Here is a 22,201-nt window from a genome sequence, read left to right as displayed (position 1 = left end):
GCATTTTGCAAACTCCTCTTTGTGCACAGTAAGATCTGAGCTGGTCAGAGGGGCAAGTGTTATCTCCCCCTTTGCACAAGCAAATCCCAGGGGCGGCTGTGGCCTGGCTGCAGCGCGGGATTTCAGGAGGTTTCTGTTTCTTGCTGCTGCTGCGTGGGTTTGCAGTCGAGGCTTTGGCCCTGTTTGCAGACAGCCCATCTGTGCCGCCGTATGTTTGTCACCACGACGTGCGACTGGCACGTGCGCCAAGGGGGCATCGCTGAGAGCATCGCGCCGTGCATCCGCCTGCCCCTGGCTGGGACAGACCCTTCCGAGTCCCTCTGGCACCAGGTTCAAACCATCACAGGGTGGTGGCTGTGGCTGGGCGAGCGAGAAGCCCTGGGCGCTGCCCCCTGAGGCTGCATCAGGCTATGGTGGACCTGAGGTGGCCCTGGTCCTCCTGGCCAGCCCCGTTACCAGCCAGCGGGCTCTGGTTGCATTTAAGAACAAGCCGCAGATGGGGCTGGAGTTGTCCTCGCTTCTCTCTCTGTCTTCTTGCAACGTTGCAGCCCCATCTGCTGCTGAGGGAATTGGTTCTCTCTTGCTCAAGGGAAAGAAAAGTGAATAAAATCTGGGTTTCTCCAAGGAGGGTCATGGATGTCTCCATCTCCAGCTATGCACCATGTGTGAGATCCGGGGCGTTTTCCGTGCCGTGCTGCTGCCTCTCTCCTGCCCAAGGATCCAGGAGTGGTCCCAGGTACAGGGCAGCCCAGGGGAAAAGGCAGATGGATGCCTGTGGGCAGGAAAACGCGTGTCTGGATAGCTCTTAACCAGCAGTGGCTTTGCACACTTCGGGTGTCAGATCACAGCATGGGCGGGCTGTGACGGGAGCCCCCGAAATCACGCAGATCAGTAGCGAGGGCCAGAGTCTGAGAGGTATGTGGGCTCCTGGACATGTAGTAGGGGGGATTTGGTGGGATTTTCAGCAGCCCCTGTCTGGATTAAGTGCCTGGGATTAGGAGGAAGGTGTGATCTGACCTGGGACACCCTCCCACCAGGCTGAGGCCCTTGTAGAAATTAAATGCAAGGATGAAGGATGGCAGCAGTCTGTGCAGTCATCAGCTATTTATTCTGATTTTTCATGCAATACATCAGTGTGAAGAAGAAAGAGACCCCCCCACCCGCCACCAGTACCCTGCAGTAACCGCAGCATAACTCAGCTGCTTCAAAGCCTCCGTGAGGTGGAGCTGGGATTCTGCTCAGCTGTGAGGGGAGCAGAAAGGTGTAACCAAAAGCACCGAGTCTACAAAAGCGTGGGTTTTTTCCCAGCCTCGAGGATTTTCAGGCCCCAGAATGAGTATGATTGAGCTACTGGGATTTTAATTTTTTTTTGCATTGCACAGCAGAAGGTAACAGGAGAGCAGTCACGGGGCCAGGGAGACGTGAGTGCAGTGAGATGCAGAACAGTCGTGCCACAGGGTAGAAGAGATGACAGGGACATAAAGGACAGAGAGACCCAAGGAATCCAGTTAGAGCAGAAAAGTGACTAAATACGGCGTTAAGGTGGATAGACATAATGTGGGAAGGCAGAAGCTGCAGATCCTGGGGTAACTCTCTGCCTAGCTAGCTGCTGAGGATTTGTTAGATGGAAAAACCCCAAACCCACCTGACACCCTCACAGAGCACCCCATTAACCCTTTTCTGTCAAACACTTCTGTGCCACCACACGGTAACATCCTAAGCTGAAAGCAGGGAGCAGAAGTGATCCTCAAAGAGACTCGGAGAAGACCCACCAGCTCCAGGGAGGGGACTTGCCCTTAAGATGCCTTGGCTTTATCCCTGGCAGGATGGCTCGGTGCTTCCTGTGGGACCGGGGGGCCAGCGGGGCCCTGGCTCTGCTTGGTGCAAAGACGTGGTTCCTCCTCCCGTTGAGGCTGGGCATCACTCACTTGCTGGGGGCTCCTCTTGCTGTTCTCCTCCTGCCGTGGCTGGCAGCTCTTCTCCGGTGGGGGAAGCTCTGCACCCTCATGGCAGCGGCTCGCTTGATCTCTCCGGGGTGGCTGGGGACAGCTCTCTTCAGCGGCTCGCCGGCCTGGCTCAGAGGCTTCCTGTGGCTCCGGAGCCTGGGGCAGAGGTGGGCAGTTCTCGGCCTCCCTGTCCTCATGCTCCCTCACCTGGCAGCTGGATTCAGGCTCCCGCGGGACCTGCTCCCTGGCAGCTTTTGATCCATCTCCCTGGGGCTCCTTCTCTTTCACGTCGGGCATCTTGGGGCGCTGGCTGTCCCTTCTGTCCTCCTTGGGCTTTGCCTGGCAAGGGTCATCCGGCTCGGAGGCAGAAGCCTGGTGAGCCACTTCCTTCACCCCTGTTTCAGACCTCTCCTGTGGCTCGTTGAAAGACCCTGTGTTTTCCTGGGAGCTCGAAGCTGGCATGCCCCCTTGCTGCGGTGGTTCAGGCTCCCCTGTTTCTTGCTCGTCCCTTTGGGGTTCTGGCTCTGGGTGATTGCTCCTGTCACACGGCACTGCTGGCGGCTGGGGTGACACATAGCACTTCTTCACGTAGATGGGCTGCCCCAGGTCATGGGGCTGCTGGCAGACGATCTCATAGGTGGTAGCTTCAGGATCGTTCAAACTCTGGATCACGCGAATCAAGTATGCAATGGTCTGAGGCTCGCAAGACTGAGGGAGAACCTGCACCTCTGGCCGTACATCGGGCTCAGCGGGGATATAACGGACTCTCATGTCTGTGACAGACGCCTGCTCTCCTGCGGGGCAGAGGTCTCTGCTATCCACCTCCACGGTTTGGTAGAGGCTCCTCTCGTGCCTTGGTCCTTCATCCTTATCTGTTTGACAGTCACGTATCTCGCGTGTCTCTCTCTGGTCGGTCGTGGCACCTCGCTCTTCCCTGTCGCGGGTCTGGCGCGTGCGGCGCTCATAGACCTCCAGCTCCAGCTCCCGTTGGCGATCGATCCTCCTCTCCCGCACGGGCTCTTCCCTCTCTCGTTCCCGGCAAACCCTCCTCTCATCCTCTGGGTCTTCGCACTCACGGGCACGGTCCCTCCTTCCCACGTCCTCACGTGGCTCCAGCTCCCGGGACACGCGGTGGATCTTCACGTCGGCTTCTGCTGCCACTTCTGTGGTCTCTCGTGTCCTTTCCGACCTCACCGACTCCCGTTGTCTCCTTGCATCGTCTTCGGGCTCGCGTGCTTGACGGTCACGTCTCTCGCGTGTCCCTCTCTGGTCGGTCGTGGCACCTCGCTCTTCCCTGTCGCGGGTCTGGCGCGTGCGGCGCTCATAGACCTCCAGCTCCAGCTCCCGTTGGCGATCGATCCTCCTCTCCCGCACGGGCTCTTCCCTCTCTCGTTCCCGGCAAACCCTCCTCTCATCCTCTGGTTCTTTGCACTCACGGGCACGGTCCCTCCTTCCCACGTCCTCACGTGGCTCCAGCTCCCGGGACACGCGGTGGATCTTCACGTCGGCTTCTGCTGCCACTTCTGTGGTCTCTCGTGTCCTTTCCGACCTCACCGACTCCCGTTGTCTCCTTGCATCATCTTCGGGCTCGCGTGCTTGACGGTCACATCTCTCGCATGTCCCTCTCTGGTCGGTCGTGGCACCTCGCTCTTCCCTGTCGTGGGTCTGGCGCGTGCGGCGCTCATAGACCTCCAGCTCCAGCTCCCGTTGGCGATCGATCCTCCTCTCCCGCACGGGCTCTTCCCTCTCTCGTTCCCGGCAAACCCTCCTCTCATCCTCTGGGTCTTCGCACTCACGGGCACGGTCCCTCCTTCCCACGTCCTCACGTGGCTCCAGCTCCCGGGACACGCGGTGGATCTTCACATCGGCTTCTGCTGCCACTTCTGTGGTCTCTCGTGTCCTTTCCGACCTCACCGACTCCCGTTGTCTCCCTGCATCGTCTTCGGGCTCGCGTGCTTGACGGTCACGTCTCTCGCGTGTCCCTCTCTGGTCGGTCGTGGCACCTCGCTCTTCCCTGTCGCGGGTCTGGCGCGTGCGGCGCTCATAGACCTCCAGCTCCAGCTCCCGTTGGCGATCGATCCTCCTCTCGCGCACGGGCTCTTCCCTCTCTCGTTCCCGGCAAACCCTCCTCTCATCCTCTGGGTCTTCGCACTCACGGGCACGGTCCCTACTTCCCACGTCCTCACGTGGCTCCAGCTCCCGGGACACGCGGTGGATCTTCATGTCGGCTTCTGCTGCCACTTCTGTGGTCTCTCGTGTCCTTTCCGACCTCACCGACTCCCGTTGTCTCCTTGCATCGTCTTCGGGCTCGCGTGCTTGACGGTCACGTCTCTCGCGTGTCTCTCTCTGGTCGGTCGTGGCACCTCGCTCTTCCCTGTCGCGGGTCTGGCGCGTGCGGCGCTCATAGACCTCCAGCTCCAGCTCCCGTTGGCCATCGATCCTCCTCTCCCGCACGGGCTCTTCCCTCTCTCGTTCCCGGCAAACCCTCCTCTCATCCTCTGGGTCTTCGCACTCACGGGCACGGTCCCTCCTTCCCACGTCCTCACGTGGCTCCAGCTCCCGGGACACGTGGTGGATCTTCACGTCGGCTTCTGCTGCCACTTCTGTGGTCTCTCGTGTCCTTTCCGACCTCACCGACTCCCGTTGTCTCCTTGCATCGTCTTCAGGCTTGCGTGCTTGACGGTCACGTCTCTCACGTGTCTCTCTCTGGTCGGTCGTGGCACCTCGCTCTTCCCTGTCGCGGGTCTGGCGCGTGCGGCGCTCATAGACCTCCAGCTCCAGCTCCCGTTGGCCATCGATCCTCCTCTCCCGCACGGGCTCTTCCCTCTCTCGTTCCCGGCAAACCCTCCTCTCATCCTCTGGGTCTTCGCACTCACAGGCACGGTCCCTCCTTCCCACGTCCTCACGTGGCTCCAGCTCCCGGGACACGCGGTGGATCTTCACGTCGGCTTCTGCTGCCACTTCTGTGGTCTCTCGTGTCCTTTCCGACCTCACCGACTCCCGTTGTCTCCCTGCATCGTCTTCGGGCTCGCGTGCTTGACGGTCACATCTCTCGCGTGTCCCTCTCTGGTCGGTCGTGGCACCTCGCTCTTCCCTGTCGCGGGTCTGGCGCGTGCGGCGCTCATAGACCTCCAGCTCCAGCTCCCGTTGGCGATCGATCCTCCTCTCCCGCACGGGCTCTTCCCTCTCTCGTTCCCGGCAAACCCTCCTCTCATCCTCTGGGTCTTCGCACTCACGGGCACGGTCCCTCCTTCCCACGTCCTCACGTGGCTCCAGCTCCCGGGACACGCGGTGGATCTTCACGTCGGCTTCTGCTGCCACTTCTGTGGTCTCTCGTGTCCTTTCCGACCTCACCGACTCCCGTTGTCTCCTTGCATCGTCTTCGGGCTCGCGTGCTTGACGGTCACGTCTCTCGCGTGTCTCTCTCTGGTCGGTCGTGGCACCTCGCTCTTCCCTGTCGCGGGTCTGGCGCGTGCGGCGCTCATAGACCTCCAGCTCCAGCTCCCGTTGGCGATCGATCCTCCTCTCCCGCACGGGCTCTTCCCTCTCTCGTTCCCGGCAAACCCTCCTCTCATCCTCTGGGTCTTCGCACTCACGGGCACGGTCCCTCCTTCCCACGTCCTCACGTGGCTCCAGCTCCCGGGACACGCGGTGGATCTTCACGTCGGCTTCTGCTGCCACTTCTGTGGTCTCTCGTGTCCTTTCCGACCTCACCGACTCCCGTTGTCTCCTTGCATCGTCTTCGGGCTCGCGTGCTTGACGGTCACGTCTCTCGCGTGTCCCTCTCTGGTCGGTCGTGGCACCTCGCTCTTCCCTGTCGCGGGTCTGGCGCGTGCGGCGCTCATAGACCTCCAGCTCCAGCTCCCGTTGGCGATCGATCCTCCTCTCCCGCACGGGCTCTTCCCTCTCTCGTTCCCGGCAAACCCTCCTCTCATCCTCTGGGTCTTCGCACTCACGGGCACGGTCCCTCCTTCCCACGTCCTCACGTGGCTCCAGCTCCCGGGACACGCGGTGGATCTTCACGTCGGCTTCTGCTGCCACTTCTGTGGTCTCTCGTGTCCTTTCCGACCTCACCGACTCCCGTTGTCTCCCTGCATCGTCTTCGGGCTCGCGTGCTTGACGGTCACATCTCTCGCGTGTCCCTCTCTGGTCGGTCGTGGCACCTCGCTCTTCCCTGTCGCGGGTCTGGCGCGTGCGGCGCTCATAGACCTCCAGCTCCAGCTCCCGTTGGCGATCGATCCTCCTCTCGCGCACGGGCTCTTCCCTCTCTCGTTCCCGGCAAACCCTCCTCTCATCCTCTGGGTCTTCGCACTCACGGGCACGGTCCCTCCTTCCCACGTCCTCACGTGGCTCCAGCTCCCGGGACACGCGGTGGATCTTCACGTCGGCTTCTGCTGCCACTTCTGTGGTCTCTCGTGTCCTTTCCGACCTCACCGACTCCCGTTGTCTCCTTGCATCGTCTTCGGGCTCGCGTGCTTGACGGTCACGTCTCTCGCGTGTCTCTCTCTGGTCGGTCGTGGCACCTCGCTCTTCCCTGTCGCGGGTCTGGCGCGTGCGGCGCTCATAGACCTCCAGCTCCAGCTCCCGTTGGCGATCGATCCTCCTCTCCCGCACGGGCTCTTCCCTCTCTCGTTCCCGGCAAACCCTCCTCTCATCCTCTGGGTCTTCGCACTCACGGGCACGGTCCCTCCTTCCCACGTCCTCACGTGGCTCCAGCTCCCGGGACACGCGGTGGATCTTCACGTCGGCTTCTGCTGCCACTTCTGTGGTCTCTCGTGTCCTTTCCGACCTCACCGACTCCCGTTGTCTCCTTGCATCGTCTTCAGGCTTGCGTGCTTGACGGTCACGTCTCTCACGTGTCTCTCTCTGGTCGGTCGTGGCACCTCGCTCTTCCCTGTCGCGGGTCTGGCGCGTGCGGCGCTCATAGACCTCCAGCTCCAGCTCCCGTTGGCGATCGATCCTCCTCTCCCGCACGGGCTCTTCCCTCTCTCGTTCCCGGCAAACCCTCCTCTCATCCTCTGGGTCTTCGCACTCACGGGCACGGTCCCTCCTTCCCACGTCCTCACGTGGCTCCAGCTCCCGGGACACGCGGTGGATCTTCACGTCGGCTTCTGCTGCCACTTCTGTGGTCTCTCGTGTCCTTTCCGACCTCACCGACTCCCGTTGTCTCCTTGCATCGTCTTCGGGCTCGCGTGCTTGACGGTCACGTCTCTCGCGTGTCCCTCTCTGGTCGGTCGTGGCACCTCGCTCTTCCCTGTCGCGGGTCTGGCGCGTGCGGCGCTCATAGACCTCCAGCTCCAGCTCCCGTTGGCGATCGATCCTCCTCTCCCGCACGGGCTCTTCCCTCTCTCGTTCCCGGCAAACCCTCCTCTCATCCTCTGGGTCTTCGCACTCACGGGCACGGTCCCTCCTTCCCACGTCCTCACGTGGCTCCAGCTCCCGGGACACGCGGTGGATCTTCACGTCGGCTTCTGCTGCCACTTCTGTGGTCTCTCGTGTCCTTTCCGACCTCACCGACTCCCGTTGTCTCCCTGCATCGTCTTCGGGCTCGCGTGCTTGACGGTCACATCTCTCGCGTGTCCCTCTCTGGTCGGTCGTGGCACCTCGCTCTTCCCTGTCGCGGGTCTGGCGCGTGCGGCGCTCATAGACCTCCAGCTCCAGCTCCCGTTGGCGATCGATCCTCCTCTCCCGCACGGGCTCTTCCCTCTCTCGTTCCCGGCAAACCCTCCTCTCATCCTCTGGGTCTTCGCACTCACGGGCACGGTCCCTCCTTCCCACGTCCTCACGTGGCTCCAGCTCCCGGGACACGCGGTGGATCTTCACGTCGGCTTCTGCTGCCACTTCTGTGGTCTCTCGTGTCCTTTCCGACCTCACCGACTCCCGTTGTCTCCTTGCATCGTCTTCGGGCTCGCGTGCTTGACGGTCACGTCTCTCGCGTGTCTCTCTCTGGTCGGTCGTGGCACCTCGCTCTTCCCTGTCGCGGGTCTGGCGCGTGCGGCGCTCATAGACCTCCAGCTCCAGCTCCCGTTGGCGATCGATCCTCCTCTCCCGCACGGGCTCTTCCCTCTCTCGTTCCCGGCAAACCCTCCTCTCATCCTCTGGGTCTTCGCACTCACGGGCACGGTCCCTCCTTCCCACGTCCTCACGTGGCTCCAGCTCCCGGGACACGCGGTGGATCTTCACGTCGGCTTCTGCTGCCACTTCTGTGGTCTCTCGTGTCCTTTCCGACCTCACCGACTCCCGTTGTCTCCTTGCATCGTCTTCGGGCTCGCGTGCTTGACGGTCACGTCTCTCGCGTGTCTCTCTCTGGTCGGTCGTGGCACCTCGCTCTTCCCTGTCGCGGGTCTGGCGCGTGCGGCGCTCATAGACCTCCAGCTCCAGCTCCCGTTGGCGATCGATCCTCCTCTCCCGCACGGGCTCTTCCCTCTCTCGTTCCCGGCAAACCCTCCTCTCATCCTCTGGGTCTTCGCACTCACGGGCACGGTCCCTCCTTCCCACGTCCTCACGTGGCTCCAGCTCCCGGGACACGCGGTGGATCTTCACGTCGGCTTCTGCTGCCACTTCTGTGGTCTCTCGTGTCCTTTCCGACCTCACTGACTCCCGTTGTCTCCTTGCATCGTCTTCGGGCTCGCGTGCTTGACGGTCACGTCTCTCACGTGTCTCTCTCTGGTCGGTCGTGGCACCTCGCTCTTCCCTGTCGCGGGTCTGGTGCGTGCGGCGCTCATAGTCCTCCAGCTCCAGCTCCCGTTGGCGATCGATCCTCCTCTCCCGCACGGGCTCTTCCCTCTCTCGTTCCCGGCAAACCCTCCTCTCATCCTCTGGGTCTTCGCACTCACGGGCACGGTCCCTCCTTCCCACGTCCTCACGTGGCTCCAGCTCCCGGGACACGCGGTGGATCTTCACGTCGGCTTCTGCTGCCACTTCTGTGGTCTCTCGTGTCCTTTCCGACCTCACCGACTCCCGTTGTCTCCTTGCATCGTCTTCGGGCTCGCGTGCTTGACGGTCACGTCTCTCGCGTGTCCCTCTCTGGTCGGTCGTGGCACCTCGCTCTTCCCTGTCGCGGGTCTGGCGCGTGCGGCGCTCATAGACCTCCAGCTCCAGCTCCCGTTGGCGATCGATCCTCCTCTCCCGCACGGGCTCTTCCCTCTCTCGTTCCCGGCAAACCCTCCTCTCATCCTCTGGGTCTTCGCACTCACGGGCACGGTCCCTCCTTCCCACGTCCTCACGTGGCTCCAGCTCCCGGGACACGCGGTGGATCTTCACGTCGGCTTCTGCTGCCACTTCTGTGGTCTCTCGTGTCCTTTCCGACCTCACCGACTCCCGTTGTCTCCCTGCATCGTCTTCGGGCTCGCGTGCTTGACGGTCACATCTCTCGCGTGTCCCTCTCTGGTCGGTCGTGGCACCTCGCTCTTCCCTGTCGCGGGTCTGGCGCGTGCGGCGCTCATAGACCTCCAGCTCCAGCTCCCGTTGGCGATCGATCCTCCTCTCCCGCACGGGCTCTTCCCTCTCTCGTTCCCGGCAAACCCTCCTCTCATCCTCTGGGTCTTCGCACTCACGGGCACGGTCCCTCCTTCCCACGTCCTCACGTGGCTCCAGCTCCCGGGACACGCGGTGGATCTTCACGTCGGCTTCTGCTGCCACTTCTGTGGTCTCTCGTGTCCTTTCCGACCTCACCGACTCCCGTTGTCTCCTTGCATCGTCTTCGGGCTCGCGTGCTTGACGGTCACGTCTCTCGCGTGTCTCTCTCTGGTCGGTCGTGGCACCTCGCTCTTCCCTGTCGCGGGTCTGGTGCGTGCGGCGCTCATAGACCTCCAGCTCCAGCTCCCGTTGGCGATCGATCCTCCTCTCCCGCACGGGCTCTTCCCTCTCTCGTTCCCGGCAAACCCTCCTCTCATCCTCTGGGTCTTCGCACTCACGGGCACGGTCCCTCCTTCCCACGTCCTCACGTGGCTCCAGCTCCCGGGACACGCGGTGGATCTTCACGTCGGCTTCTGCTGCCACTTCTGTGGTCTCTCGTGTCCTTTCCGACCTCACCGACTCCCGTTGTCTCCTTGCATCGTCTTCGGGCTCGCGTGCTTGACGGTCACGTCTCTCGCGTGTCCCTCTCTGGTCGGTCGTGGCACCTCGCTCTTCCCTGTCGCGGGTCTGGCGCGTGCGGCGCTCATAGACCTCCAGCTCCAGCTCCCGTTGGCGATCGATCCTCCTCTCCCGCACGGGCTCTTCCCTCTCTCGTTCCCGGCAAACCCTCCTCTCATCCTCTGGGTCTTCGCACTCACGGGCACGGTCCCTCCTTCCCACGTCCTCACGTGGCTCCAGCTCCCGGGACACGCGGTGGATCTTCACGTCGGCTTCTGCTGCCACTTCTGTGGTCTCTCGTGTCCTTTCCGACCTCACCGACTCCCGTTGTCTCCTTGCATCGTCTTCGGGCTCGCGTGCTTGACGGTCACATCTCTCGCGTGTCCCTCTCTGGTCGGTCGTGGCACCTCGCTCTTCCCTGTCGCGGGTCTGGCGCGTGCGGCGCTCATAGACCTCCAGCTCCAGCTCCCGTTGGCGATCGATCCTCCTCTCCCGCACGGGCTCTTCCCTCTCTCGTTCCCGGCAAACCCTCCTCTCATCCTCTGGGTCTTCGCACTCACGGGCACGGTCCCTCCTTCCCACGTCCTCACGTGGCTCCAGCTCCCGGGACACGCGGTGGATCTTCACGTCGGCTTCTGCTGCCACTTCTGTGGTCTCTCGTGTCCTTTCCGACCTCACCGACTCCCGTTGTCTCCTTGCATCGTCTTCAGGCTTGCGTGCTTGACGGTCACGTCTCTCACGTGTCTCTCTCTGGTCGGTCGTGGCACCTCGCTCTTCCCTGTCGCGGGTCTGGCGCGTGCGGCGCTCATAGACCTCCAGCTCCAGCTCCCGTTGGCCATCGATCCTCCTCTCCCGCACGGGCTCTTCCCTCTCTCGTTCCCGGCAAACCCTCCTCTCATCCTCTGGGTCTTCGCACTCACGGGCACGGTCCCTCCTTCCCACGTCCTCACGTGGCTCCAGCTCCCGGGACACGCGGTGGATCTTCACGTCGGCTTCTGCTGCCACTTCTGTGGTCTCTCGTGTCCTTTCCGACCTCACTGACTCCCGTTGTCTCCTTGCATCGTCTTCGGGCTCGCGTGCTTGACGGTCACGTCTCTCACGTGTCTCTCTCTGGTCGGTCGTGGCACCTCGCTCTTCCCTGTCGCGGGTCTGGTGCGTGCGGCGCTCATAGACCTCCAGCTCCAGCTCCCGTTGGCGATCGATCCTCCTCTCCCTCATGGGCTCTTTCCTCTTTGCATCATCATGTTCTTCCCACTCCTGAGCCTGATGGATTTCTCTCTTACTTTCTGGATATTCATGCTCATGTTCCTGGTGCTTCCCGTGTTCATAGAGAACTCTTTCTCGCTCACAGGTCTCATAGTAACTGAGGTCAAGTTCTAGCGGTTCCTGTATGTATGACTGATGTGGGTGTCTTGAATCCAGGCATTCACGTAGCTGGTGGCTGCTCTCTTCAAGTGCTTTTTTGTCCTGGTCATGGCAGTGGTAGCGGCTTCTCTCTTCTGTGAGTAATTCAGGCTTACGTGGCTGATTTTGACTTCCTCTGTCTGCTTCTTGTGGCCTCTGGTTTTTTTGATCATGTGCTGGTAGTGCTTGCTCATATCGCTGATGGCTACTCCACTGGTTTTTCCGTGGTTGAGTTTCATGGGTCTGGCTGCAACTTCTCACATCTGCCAGTTGTTCTGGCTGAGGCCTCTCTTGATTTTGCCTCTCATCTTCCTGCAATCCAGGCTCATGTGACTGCAAGCTGCCGTGCTTGCGGCGTTGTATGTTTCCTTGTCTGTCTGGCTCTGGTGGCTGATGTCTTCTTTGGCTGTTCTGTTGGTCACATGATGCTTGCCTTCGTTCTTCATATAGCTGAGGGATTGGCTCTCCCAGCTTGCTGCTTCGTTTTGAATCGTTTCTGCTTTGTGTGTTACGTTGCTGGTGTTGGCTCCCTGTTTCCTCTAGTGTTTCAAGCTCATTGACCCTGGTGTCTCGTTGCAGATCAGGTTCACAGGGAAGATAATGATTCCTCTCACAAGTTTGGTGTTCCTCCTCTTGGAGCTGCTGACGGCTCCCTCTGTTCTTAATTTCAGGCTCTCGGAGTGACTTGCCACTGGTTGTCAGCTTTGTTCGTTGCAGAAGGCACGGTCCCTTCGGGAGGTACCAGTAGCAGGCCTTAGCCACTCTGAACACCAAAAGCAGGAACTCATTAAAATCTATTTCCCCATCACCATCCCACTCCAGAAACTGCAGAATCTTGTCAATCGTCTGAGGGTCATGCGGCTTCTGCAGAGAAAACACACACAGGGAAACAAAAAAGGGATTTTAGCCTTCCTGCTTCTTGTCAGAGAAATGCAAAGACAGGGACAACTGCAAACTTTTCTCCTTCCATCTCCTGCACCTTCACTTTTATAGCTCAGCAACAACTCCATGTCTTTGTTCTCCCTTTTCCTGCTTGTTCCCTGGCTGTAGCTAACCAGCTCTCTTCTCTTTGGGCTAAGCTGTATCCCTCTACTGGATGCATTTCCTTCTTGCCTTTGAAAGAAACCCATACCTCTCCACGGTTCATTCTCCAGCTTTTGCCCATTTGCTCACGACAAAACGGGTTGGAGGAGCTGTTGAAGCAGTTGGTGCAAAGGAACACAACTGCTGCTCCTCTTTGGTGAGAGCCTCCCCATCCCACTGTCCTAAGTATCATCCCCTCTCCAGAAGGAGACTTTGCAGTCCCTGCACTCCAGTCTTGGCCTCAAGCCCTCTCCCTCGCAGCAGCACTCACATCTATGACATCTGCAAACTCCCTCTGGATGAACTCTTTCATCTTCCTTCGGCTGAGGTTGGAGCAGTCTCCATCTTCCTTTGCATGTTTGTGAAAGACGGTGACGATGGTGGAAATGCTGTCTAAGAAGCGAGACATCTTCCTGCAGATTCAAGCAAGCCTGCAAGAAAAGGAGCAGACCTAAGGACAGGAGATTTGCTTGCCTCAGAGCGCGAATAAAGGAGGGACAATTGCTGGGGTCAGGCTGCGTGTGTTAATGGGACACTGGGTGCCGTGTGTCTGCTCTTGTGCCATGGTGAGCTGTGTTTCACCAGAGCACTGGGAAGAATTCAAATGCTTAGGGGTTTTAGTGGGATGGGGAGTGTCCTCCAACTGGTCTCCTGACGTATTTGAATGACGTCTGCTAGGGGATGGCAGGATGCCTACATTTATGGATTGCAGGGAGGGGACTGGGGATGGTGACTCAAGAGATGCCCCAAGAACCCATCCCCATGGGGCTATACCAGGTACTTATGTTTCCAGGACCCACGCTGCTGTCTCTGCCTGGCACTGAGAGGCGCTGGCTTCTCTGAAGCAGGTTAGAGGGTGTCTAATGCAGCACTGGCACGGCCTGAGACAAGATCTAGCTGGGTCAGAGACAGGTAGAGTGCTTACAGGGAGTTAAAACAAGCCCTGCAGCTGGTGCTCCTGTGGCCCGTAGTAATGCAAAGCAATCAATAAAGCTTTCATGAGTTCATTGGCAAATAGAGAGGACAGAGAGGAACTGTCAGATCACCTAGTCAGAGCTACTTATTTAATTTTACTGAGATCTGCTTGGCAGAAAGCAGTGCTCCTGTTGGAGCTTTGTGTCTGGAAACCTCAAAAGCCACCTCCTTCCTCCCTCCTCCCAGGATCCCCAAGCCTGTTATCAGGTCCATCAGTGCTGAGATCTCAGCTTTCAGCTGGGGAAGCTGTGCCATGTCTGCGTTGCCGCCTCTACAACGTGCACGTATGTATGAACACACGTGCACACCTCTGCATACGAAATCCTGGCTTTTGGTATTTCTGTAGAAAACAGAAAATTTCTCCAATCTGTTCATTCTGGCTGGGAGCAGACTCCAGACCAAAGTAAGGCACAAACCCCTGCTCCCACTCTTGTTTTCCCTGTGAGAGAAGCTGCCTCTACACATGGGCACACGACAACAGCATGCAGGTGTCCGAATAACACAAAACAACACTTCATTGGATATAAACGCAAAAGACTCTCCAAAAATACTGCGGCAGAAATGACACTGCCATCCAACATGAATCCTATAGAAATAACACATCCTTGCCCAGCAAAGGGCACATTTCAGAAGGAGTGACTTACCCAAATCGCCAACGGGATCGAGTGGGATTCCTGTGAAGCCGTGCAGAGTGATCAGAGGACCCGAGTGCTTTTATAGGGTCCTTGACGGAGCTACAGAAAGGAGACACCCTTTGTGGACGTTGTCCTGATTCATCTTTGGCCAAGCCCAGCTGCACCTTCACGTCCTCAAACGGGTTATTTAACTTATCATCCCCTTACCTATCATTTTAACCCAGAAATAGCAGTTGCCATGTGGCAATTCAGGCACTGGCTGGTTCCACCTAATCCAGACTGTAAAGTTATTTTACAGGCTGATTGTATTTCAGATTTTAAAAAATCTAGAGTAGCTATAAAGCATATCTATGCGTTAAGGGGAGGGTGTATTTTTAAATAAATGTGCATCTGTATAGGTAGGAATTTATATAATATACACACGCACACGTAAAAATAGTACCAGAATGAAATTTTGAGGATGGGGACAGAAGTGCTGATGGTGGCAGAGCTCACTATGAGCAGATCAGGGACAGCTGAGATCTGTATGGCCCATGATCTTGGTACCGCAATATCAGAGATTATTTTTGTTTGCTTTATGTGCAGTTTCTTCATCACCTTGGGCCAGAGGTCAATGGGGTTTGGGTCTGGCTTTTGCTCACAGAAGGACAGAAGAAGACCTAAGTGCTATGAAAATGGTGAAATGCCAGTGCACAGCAGTGAGATCCCCAAATCCTCCAGATCGTGGCTGTGTGGCGTCCTTGTAGAATGTGCTGCAAAATGTGTTTTATTTTTGGTAACTTCTTATTAAGGAGCCTTTTGGTTATATTATCTAGGTTTTTGTTGGGAAAAAACCCAACCACAAACAGAACACTTTTAAATGGTAAAGTTTGCAAAATGAATTTTTGTACAAGAAAATGTCTATTCAATAAGCAATGACTTTTCATTGAGAAAAATCACGATAAAACATTTTTCATATTAACTGTCTTCCATGAATGACTTTCATTTCAACTTTGCCTGATTTTTAATTAAAAATAAAAGCGGAAACCTCTCTGCTGAGAGGTCGATTCATGTTGAATCTTCATCTGGTTGCCCGAGGCAGCTTTTGTTGTAATTACCCCTACAATCTTCTTTTTTTTTAATCTTTTAACAGTAAATTAATTAGAGACCAACTGATTCCTTTATTCACCCCGAACTCTCCCAGTACACAGAGCAAATAAGGAAGATACCAGCCGTGCCATCTGGGCCCATGCTTTTGGTTTTGGAGGTAGCATGCTGCCTTGACAAGCATGACGGAGACATTGCGGAGAGCCTTCAGAGCATGAACTTGTCACGCAGCCTTGGGTGAGTGGCTCATCTGGCCCATCTGTAAGGTAAGATCATACTGGGTGTAGGAGCCTAATTAATTAGTGCTGGTAACACCTTGGGGATACTCATACAAGTGCGTACGAAGGATTGTTACTAACCATACTTCATTTTTGAGCTTTTTTTCAAGATTAAATTATACTTGTGCAAATTATACCCCACCTGTGGGATAATAATACCCTTGGGAAACGGTAATTTTATGGTAGATTGGAGTTATTATTAAAATTAGAGTATTGCAGTGCGGCTTGGTGTCCTGTAACAGTTTGTAATCCCCCCCACAGGGGCCGGGGCAGGGTGGGATGGTCGGGTGCCACATGAGCCACCGGGCAGAGTTTGGGTATCGATGCAGGAAAAGGTTTCGGCCATACGCACGCTGGCATGCTCGCCTGCTTTCCCGTGCTTTGCTGCCATTCCCAGGACAAAGCAATGAGTTTCAAAGCACGTTCTTGGCAGCGCTGAAACCCCTTTTTCTCCAAGGGCTTTGTTTTCCCCAAAGATGCTTTCACAAGATGGGACTTGGGTAGGTTTTTAAAAAGCTATTGCCCAAGAGGGTGGGCTGCGTCCTCTTGCTTCTTACCCAATTCTGTGCTCATCCCTGTCGCCGTTTATATAGGGTGAACAAACTTCTATTGCATTTAATCTTAGAGGAACTGGGCTCCTTGTGTGGTGTATAAAAGACCTTTTCTCTTCCAACACCTCCCAGGCTTGCAGGACTCTTAGGTATTTGTGTCAGCGGGATAAGTTTCATGTTCTCCTTAAAATGAACGAAAAAACGCTCTTGACTTCAAATAGGCCACTCCTGATGGCAAAAGTAGTGTTATTCAGAATAGAGCATATAATTAACACGTCCCTAACAGGGCTTGGTGCCTGCCTGAACTGGGAGGTCAGTTTTTTATTGATGCTGCAAAAGGTGGCAGCTGATGGACAGACAGACTACAGGGGGATGGTTGGGTCTGGTGATTTTAGGCCCTAAGCCAGAGCCAATAAGAAGCAAAGAGGTATTGGACAAACCTCTAACTGGGACCTATTTTACAAGAAAAATGGAGGTCTCTGGAAAATGAAATGTTTTGAGGAATGTCTCAGATGGAACGGGGTTTTGACAGATAGGTGATGAAATTTAAGTCTTGGCTCTCCCATTGCGTGTCCACAGCTGTCATGAGAACTTATTTTTGCTAATATGTTTTATCAGTAGTAGAGCAGAGTGGTGTACTTTGTGTCTAATACATTTAATTCTGACATTAGCGCTTCTAAACCAAATCATTTTTTGCCATGTACATTCTGGGGATAGTTTTGAAATGCTGGTTTTTCTGATTCAGCACTTAGCAAATTGTGAAATTCTGGGGTGTCCCAGAGGAATGACGTTTTATTTTCCAGTGAGGTCTCTGCGTGCTGCTTGTCACCGGCCACAGAGCAGGAGGTGCGGGTGCATTCATCATGTGCTGATTTTGCTGATAGGTCTCAAGTGAAAGATAGCATGGTGAAAAACAGGCTGAGCATCACCCTCCCTGCGGGATGCCAAGTCCTGGGCCTGCCTGGTGGTCCAGCACGTCTGAACCCCCTAATAAACCCCACTGACTTCACCGGACTGCTCATGCCCTCAGAGTTATCCACATTCCTATGTGCATGTCTGGACAAGTGCCCGAGGACCTGGTACCCTGAACTGAATCTGAGATTGGCTCCGTTTGTGCACGCTTTGCATGTCAGCTTTTTATCTTGGGCCTCCCAGTTGTTGCTGGGACTGGATGTACCCGAATCATCATTTTTCCTGTGTTTAATATGTCTCCACGCCTTCCTTTGGAGACTTCCATAGCTGATAGAGATTTTTGATCTTCATAGCATGCTCCACATTCCCCTTGCTTCTAAGAGTATTAATATGTGAGGTTAAATAGGACAAATCCCTCCCATTCAGTGTTAAGCAGCTGTTTATTCTTTTCACAGCAGACATGAAAAACGCTCGGAGCAGATGGATGCTGTGAGGAATCTGTTCAGGTCAGCCACGCTGTTGTGTTAATCCAGACTTCTAACCCCTCTGAAGACATCTCTCACAGGGATGTCACATCCCTGCCTGCGGGGAGCAATCAATTCACCTCGGCTAAATTGCAAAGGCAGCTGAGCAGCAGCTCCTTTAGGCTATCCACCCCCAAGACACACCTGCCTCTCTGCAACCATCCCTCCATCTGCACCCTGGAGCGATCTGGCCATATGTCATGCAAGGGATGGATGCTCAGGTCCTCCGCACCACATCATGTCAACCTGGCTGTGTGCTCCGAGCCAGGCTGAGGGCGTGTTTGCAGCAACACACCTGGACACTGTGCTGTTTTGCCTTCAGTTTTATTGCTTTGCTTACACAGGCAGAGGCAGCCTAAGAGGGAAGTAAGAGTAAGAGTAAGAGGGAAGGTCTCTAGTCATGCATAGCTCAGTACAAACCAGGGGTGTGAAGCCCAGGCGTGATAAGGAATTGGACAAGACATGGCAAATAGAAATGCAAAAGCCAGAGTGGGGCTGGACAAAATATATCTCCTCGCAGGGGGCAACAGCCTCACTTAGGCAAGGGCTTGTTTCAGCCGTTACTGCTGTAATGGCCACTGATACAGAGACTGCAGGAGCTGTTGCTCTATAGCGGGTTGTCTTCGGTGATAAGCATCTTGTTGCTGTTGTGCTGGACAAGATGGAGCCTCTGCCCTGCTGTGCTCCTGCTCCAGCACCTTGGATTCAGGGAGCTGATGGCAAGCTGGGTCATGGCACGTTCCCCGGGGCTTGGGATCCCGATGGGGGCTTGCACCCCGCTGTGAGGGCAGCAGCTTCTGGGTCTTGCCAGAGTTGGGCTCATGCTGAGGGGCCTCGCAGACCTGTGTCTTGTTGTTTGGGTCTTTTCCTTGTGTCTCAGAGGGACAGTTCAGGTCCTGCTCTGCTGACTCCATCTCTGAGCTCTGATGGTGGTTTGAGCGCTGTCCTGGTGCCTCAGTTTCTTGGGGCTGCTGGTTTTCTGGGTCCTGTTTTGGTGCCTCAGTCTCTTCAGCCTTATGGGTATTTCTGTCCTGCTCTGGGGTTGTAGTGTCCAGGATCTCAACTCTCTTTGGATCCCCTTCTGGTGCTTCAGTCCCATGATCCTGATGGGTGTCCTGGTCTTGCTCTGGTGTCTCACCCTCCTGGGTTTGAAGGTTGTCCTGGTCCTGCTCTGGTGTCTCACCCTCCTCGGTTTGAAGGTTGTCCTGGTCCTGCTCTGGTGTCTCACCCTCCTGGGTTTGAAGGTTGTCCTGGTCCTGCTCTGGTGTCTCACCCTCCTGGGTTTGACGGGTGTCCTGGTCCTGCTTTGATGTCTCACCCTCCTGGGTTTGATGGTTGTCTGGGTCCTGTGTCTCAGTGTCCTGGACCTGATTGTTCACACCCTGCTCGGGGACCTGCTGGTTGTGGGAGACCCTCTCCGCTGTGCGCGGCCCTGGCAGCTGTTCCCCACTTGCCTTCTCTTGCGCTGTTGGCTCTTGACCATCTTCCAGTGCCTGGTGCTGCTGGAGCGGCTTGTAACAAGCCTTGGCCATGCGGAAAACCAGGCTGAGCAACTCGCTGAAGTCAACTCTGCAGTTGCTGTTATCATCCAGGAAGCACAGCACCTTCTTGACGGTTTTGGGGTCCTGGGGGTTCTGTAAAGAGGCAAATGGCATTGGCAAAACCCGTGAACCATTTGTACCATCTCTCTAGGAGCACTCGAGCAGTCTCAGGGCAGAAATCCAGCCCCATGGCCCCCTTCTACTGTGGCTCGAGTTGCTCCCCACACCAAGCTCTACAAGCTGCTGGTGCTGGGAGAATGAACAGCCTGTCCTCTTCCCTGCAGATCCTGGGCTTTGAAGGCATCTGTGCCTTTCCCAGGGAGCCAGGTGTCCTGTACACCTGCACCGGAGTGCATGGCTTTACCCACCCCACCGCACTCCTGATCCCAGCCCTGCAGCCAGAAGGCACACCTGCAGCAAGCGCCAGCTGCGGGGCCGGATCCTCACCTCCATCGCGTCCGCGAACTCCTGCTCCATGAGCTGCCTCAGCTCCTCCCTGCTCAGGGGCCTGCAGTTGCCGTCGCTTCTGGCGCACATGTAGAAAGCAGCAACGATGCCATTGATGTTTTCCTGGAGCTGGGCCATCTCGCTGCAAAACTGAGTCAGCCTGCAAGAAAAACACAGACAAAAAGGGGCTTTTTTGTTTGTTTGTTTGCTTGGTTTTCCGATAAGTTACTCTTAAACAAAACAGCTGGACAGGCAGAGAGAGAAAGAAGAGCCAGAGAAGGGCACAGATAAAATGAAACTGTGTAAGGGAAGAGAAAGAAAGAGCAGGAAGGATCTCACAGGAAAACAAATCTGAAAAATGAAACTCGGCTGCAGAGCTGGCTGGGTGCAAGGACCAGCAGGTGATGGCTGGAGAGGTGAGGGACAGTGAGAGCCGAAAGGCTGGGAGCACACAGTAAGAGCGGAGAGAAAAAATCCCATTTGGCTTTCTCTGGAGCAGAGCAGAGCTGTGAATGGAAGTCATCTCTAATGAACTGCGGAATAGTGTCATTCCAGATCTCTTATTATTTTTTTTTCCTTTAGGAGAGCTCAGTAGTGGCAGCTCCAGGGACATCCTCACGGCCAGAAGCTCCTGCTTTCCTGCTGGTAGCAAAGTCAGACAGTGTAAAAAGTCTGCCCAGGCTTACCTGGGCGAGGAGCAGGAGCGCTGAGCTTCAGGAGCGCAGTCTGGAGCAGATCAGCTCGTGGCTGTCTTATATACAGTTCGGGATCACAGCCTGCACCTTCCAGAGGAGACTCCCCTTCAGCAGGGCAACCTGAAACATCTCTCACGCAATTACGTTGTCATGCCTCTGTCTTCATTTGTCTCTTTCTCATTACCTTCTGCTCTGATGCTTTTCTCTGGAGTTAAATGCATGATCCTTCCTAAGCTTGCCCCGCCTGCAGACACACTTCAGAGGAATTTAACAGAAAAGGCTATTTTTACCACTGGAGAATTTAGTTGAAGTTGATGCCCGAGCAACGCCCGGGACTCTTTTGTCTGGCAAATGTGTTTTGTGAGGAGGAGATCGCCAGTGACTGACACGCAGAGGAGGAGGCCGCCCGGGAGTGCTTGCATGGTGAATAAAGAGAAAAGAAAACAAAGGAAAAGAAAAGAGGATATTGTGATGCCAAGATTAATGTGATTCCTTCCAGAAACTCCCTCTTCTGGTTCCCGACGGGGAGGTGAGCATCAAGAAAAGAAATCTTTTCAAACAGTGCCACCAAGTGGCACTTGGAGCAGGACAGAAGGGTGACATGGCGTGTCCCAGGGCCAGCGAGCAGCTGGGGACTGCGGGCATGGTGGGCTGCAATCACCCATTTACCGGAAGGGGAAACTGAGGCACATGGCAAGGAAGGCACTTAAACTCCTCGTGCTGTGTCCAGCACCAGTCCCCGCTGCAACCCTGTGTCCTGTCGTGAGGCCACCATATTGGTGCCCAGTGAGTTAACTGGGAGCCCCCCCCGTCGCTCCAAATGCAGTGCGATGTGAAAGTTGTTTCCTAAGCACTTTGAGTAAGACTTCTGGGTGTCCTCATTATAGCTTTCTAATTTTTAAAGTCCTTTTCTTGGCCAATACATGGTTAATAAGAAAGACTGGAAAAAAATTATATCAGAAATCCACGTAACTTTTAAAGTACAAGGTGTTTTGGGCACAGAAAATAAAAAAAACCCCAGTTTTGTATTGAAAAAGCACTTTCAGGAAAATGCCACTTCATTCATGTGAAGCCCTTGCAGGTGTACTGGGAGGGGATAAATATGGGAGGCTGCAGGGTCGGGAGGGCTTTGTAGGCTGTCCTGTCCTTTGGTTGTGTGCTGAGTCCTCTTGAGCTCAGGGCTTCTTTTTCTCTGGCTGGTTCTGTCTGAAACTATGCCCTTTCTTTAAGCTGAAAGCTTTCTAATATACTGCAGTTTTAATCTCAGGTGCCATCAAGCAGCTCTTCTGTCAGCCCGAGCAGGCAGTGCCCAGGGAAGAGCTGTGATCTCCCTTTTATTTCTATCAATCTATCAACCTTTCTATCACGTCTGCATGGAAACACACCGCTTTCCTCTAGCATGTGGCATGTGTGCTGCTAACCTTCTCATTAAGCTGCAGTGAGGGTAGGGGGCAATTACTGGGGGCACCTTGGAGAGGCAGAAGCGTTCAGGGTGTTCTTGCTGAAGTTATTTCGAGTCAAACCACCCAGGCCCTGAGCAGGGTGGTTTCTTCTCTCGTAGACAACCGTAGGCAATAACAGGTTTATGTCGTACAGGATTTCATATGTGCTTTATGAAGGAGAAAAGGTTAGAGGGTCAACTGATACGTGAAGAAGTTAAAAGTGCTGCAGAACAGAAAAGCGAAAATCATCGCTTTTAGCAGAGCTTGCAATAAATCCTCTTGAATCCAGGGAGTGGAGGGCAGGTGCTTCTGAGACTTGTGCTAATGAAATCACATGGAATTTCAGTGGTGCTGCCTTGAGATCTGTGAAACAGAAGAGGAGGCTTTGCACAAGCTCAAGCCTGCTTTGCAATGATGCTGGGGGGTTTGAACAGGATTGGGATGGGGCTGGGAGGGGTTGCCCTCTGAAAAGGTCTGGCAAGAAGCTGATCTTCCTAGGAGCTTCTCTACAACAGAAAAGCAGCATTTGTGCTGTTCTTTAGCCTGAAAACTGCTCTTCCAGCAGAGCCAAATTGCTTAATAGAATTAGCTCGTGATGCCTTTGGC

General features: G+C 55.7%; 1 protein-coding gene across 1 annotated transcript; it reads right to left on the bottom strand.

Moving 5' to 3' along the window:
* Positions 1–1,796: 1,796 nt before the first annotated feature.
* On the bottom strand, positions 1,797–20,342 carry TCHH (trichohyalin). Its single transcript, XM_087771919.1, has 8 exons — positions 20,145–20,342; positions 19,459–19,618; positions 18,033–19,104; positions 14,562–14,613; positions 12,781–12,922; positions 10,635–12,290; positions 9,555–10,262; positions 1,797–9,182 (listed from the first exon to the last, which is right to left on the bottom strand). Exons 2-8 carry the CDS (start codon positions 19,594–19,596, stop codon positions 1,797–1,799), a joined length of 11,154 nt encoding a protein of 3,717 aa, XP_087628045.1. The 5' UTR covers positions 19,597–19,618; positions 20,145–20,342.
* Between the last annotated feature and the right edge of the window lie 1,859 nt (positions 20,343–22,201).

Source organism: Nipponia nippon, unplaced genomic scaffold, assembly GCF_047370975.1.
Source record: "Nipponia nippon isolate SJK-2023a ecotype South Korea unplaced genomic scaffold, ASM4737097v1 scaffold_36, whole genome shotgun sequence".
Lineage (NCBI taxonomy): Eukaryota > Metazoa > Chordata > Aves > Pelecaniformes > Threskiornithidae > Nipponia > Nipponia nippon.
This window is presented reverse-complemented; position numbering and strand designations above follow the sequence as displayed.

Excerpts from the sequence above, each read along its gene's own strand:
- TCHH (XM_087771919.1), bottom strand. The coding sequence starts at position 19,596 with ATGGCCCAGCTCCAGGAAAACATCAATGGCATCGTTGCTGCTTTCTAC. Across the intron at positions 12,923-14,561 it reads ATCCTCAAAATTTCATTCTG|GAAGATGTCTCGCTTCTTAG; the intron begins GTACTATTTTTA and ends TTGAATCTGCAG. Across the intron at positions 10,263-10,634 it reads CCGACGTGAAGATCCACCGC|CTGGAGCCACGTGAGGACGT; the intron begins GTGTCCCGGGAG and ends GTGTCCCGGGAG.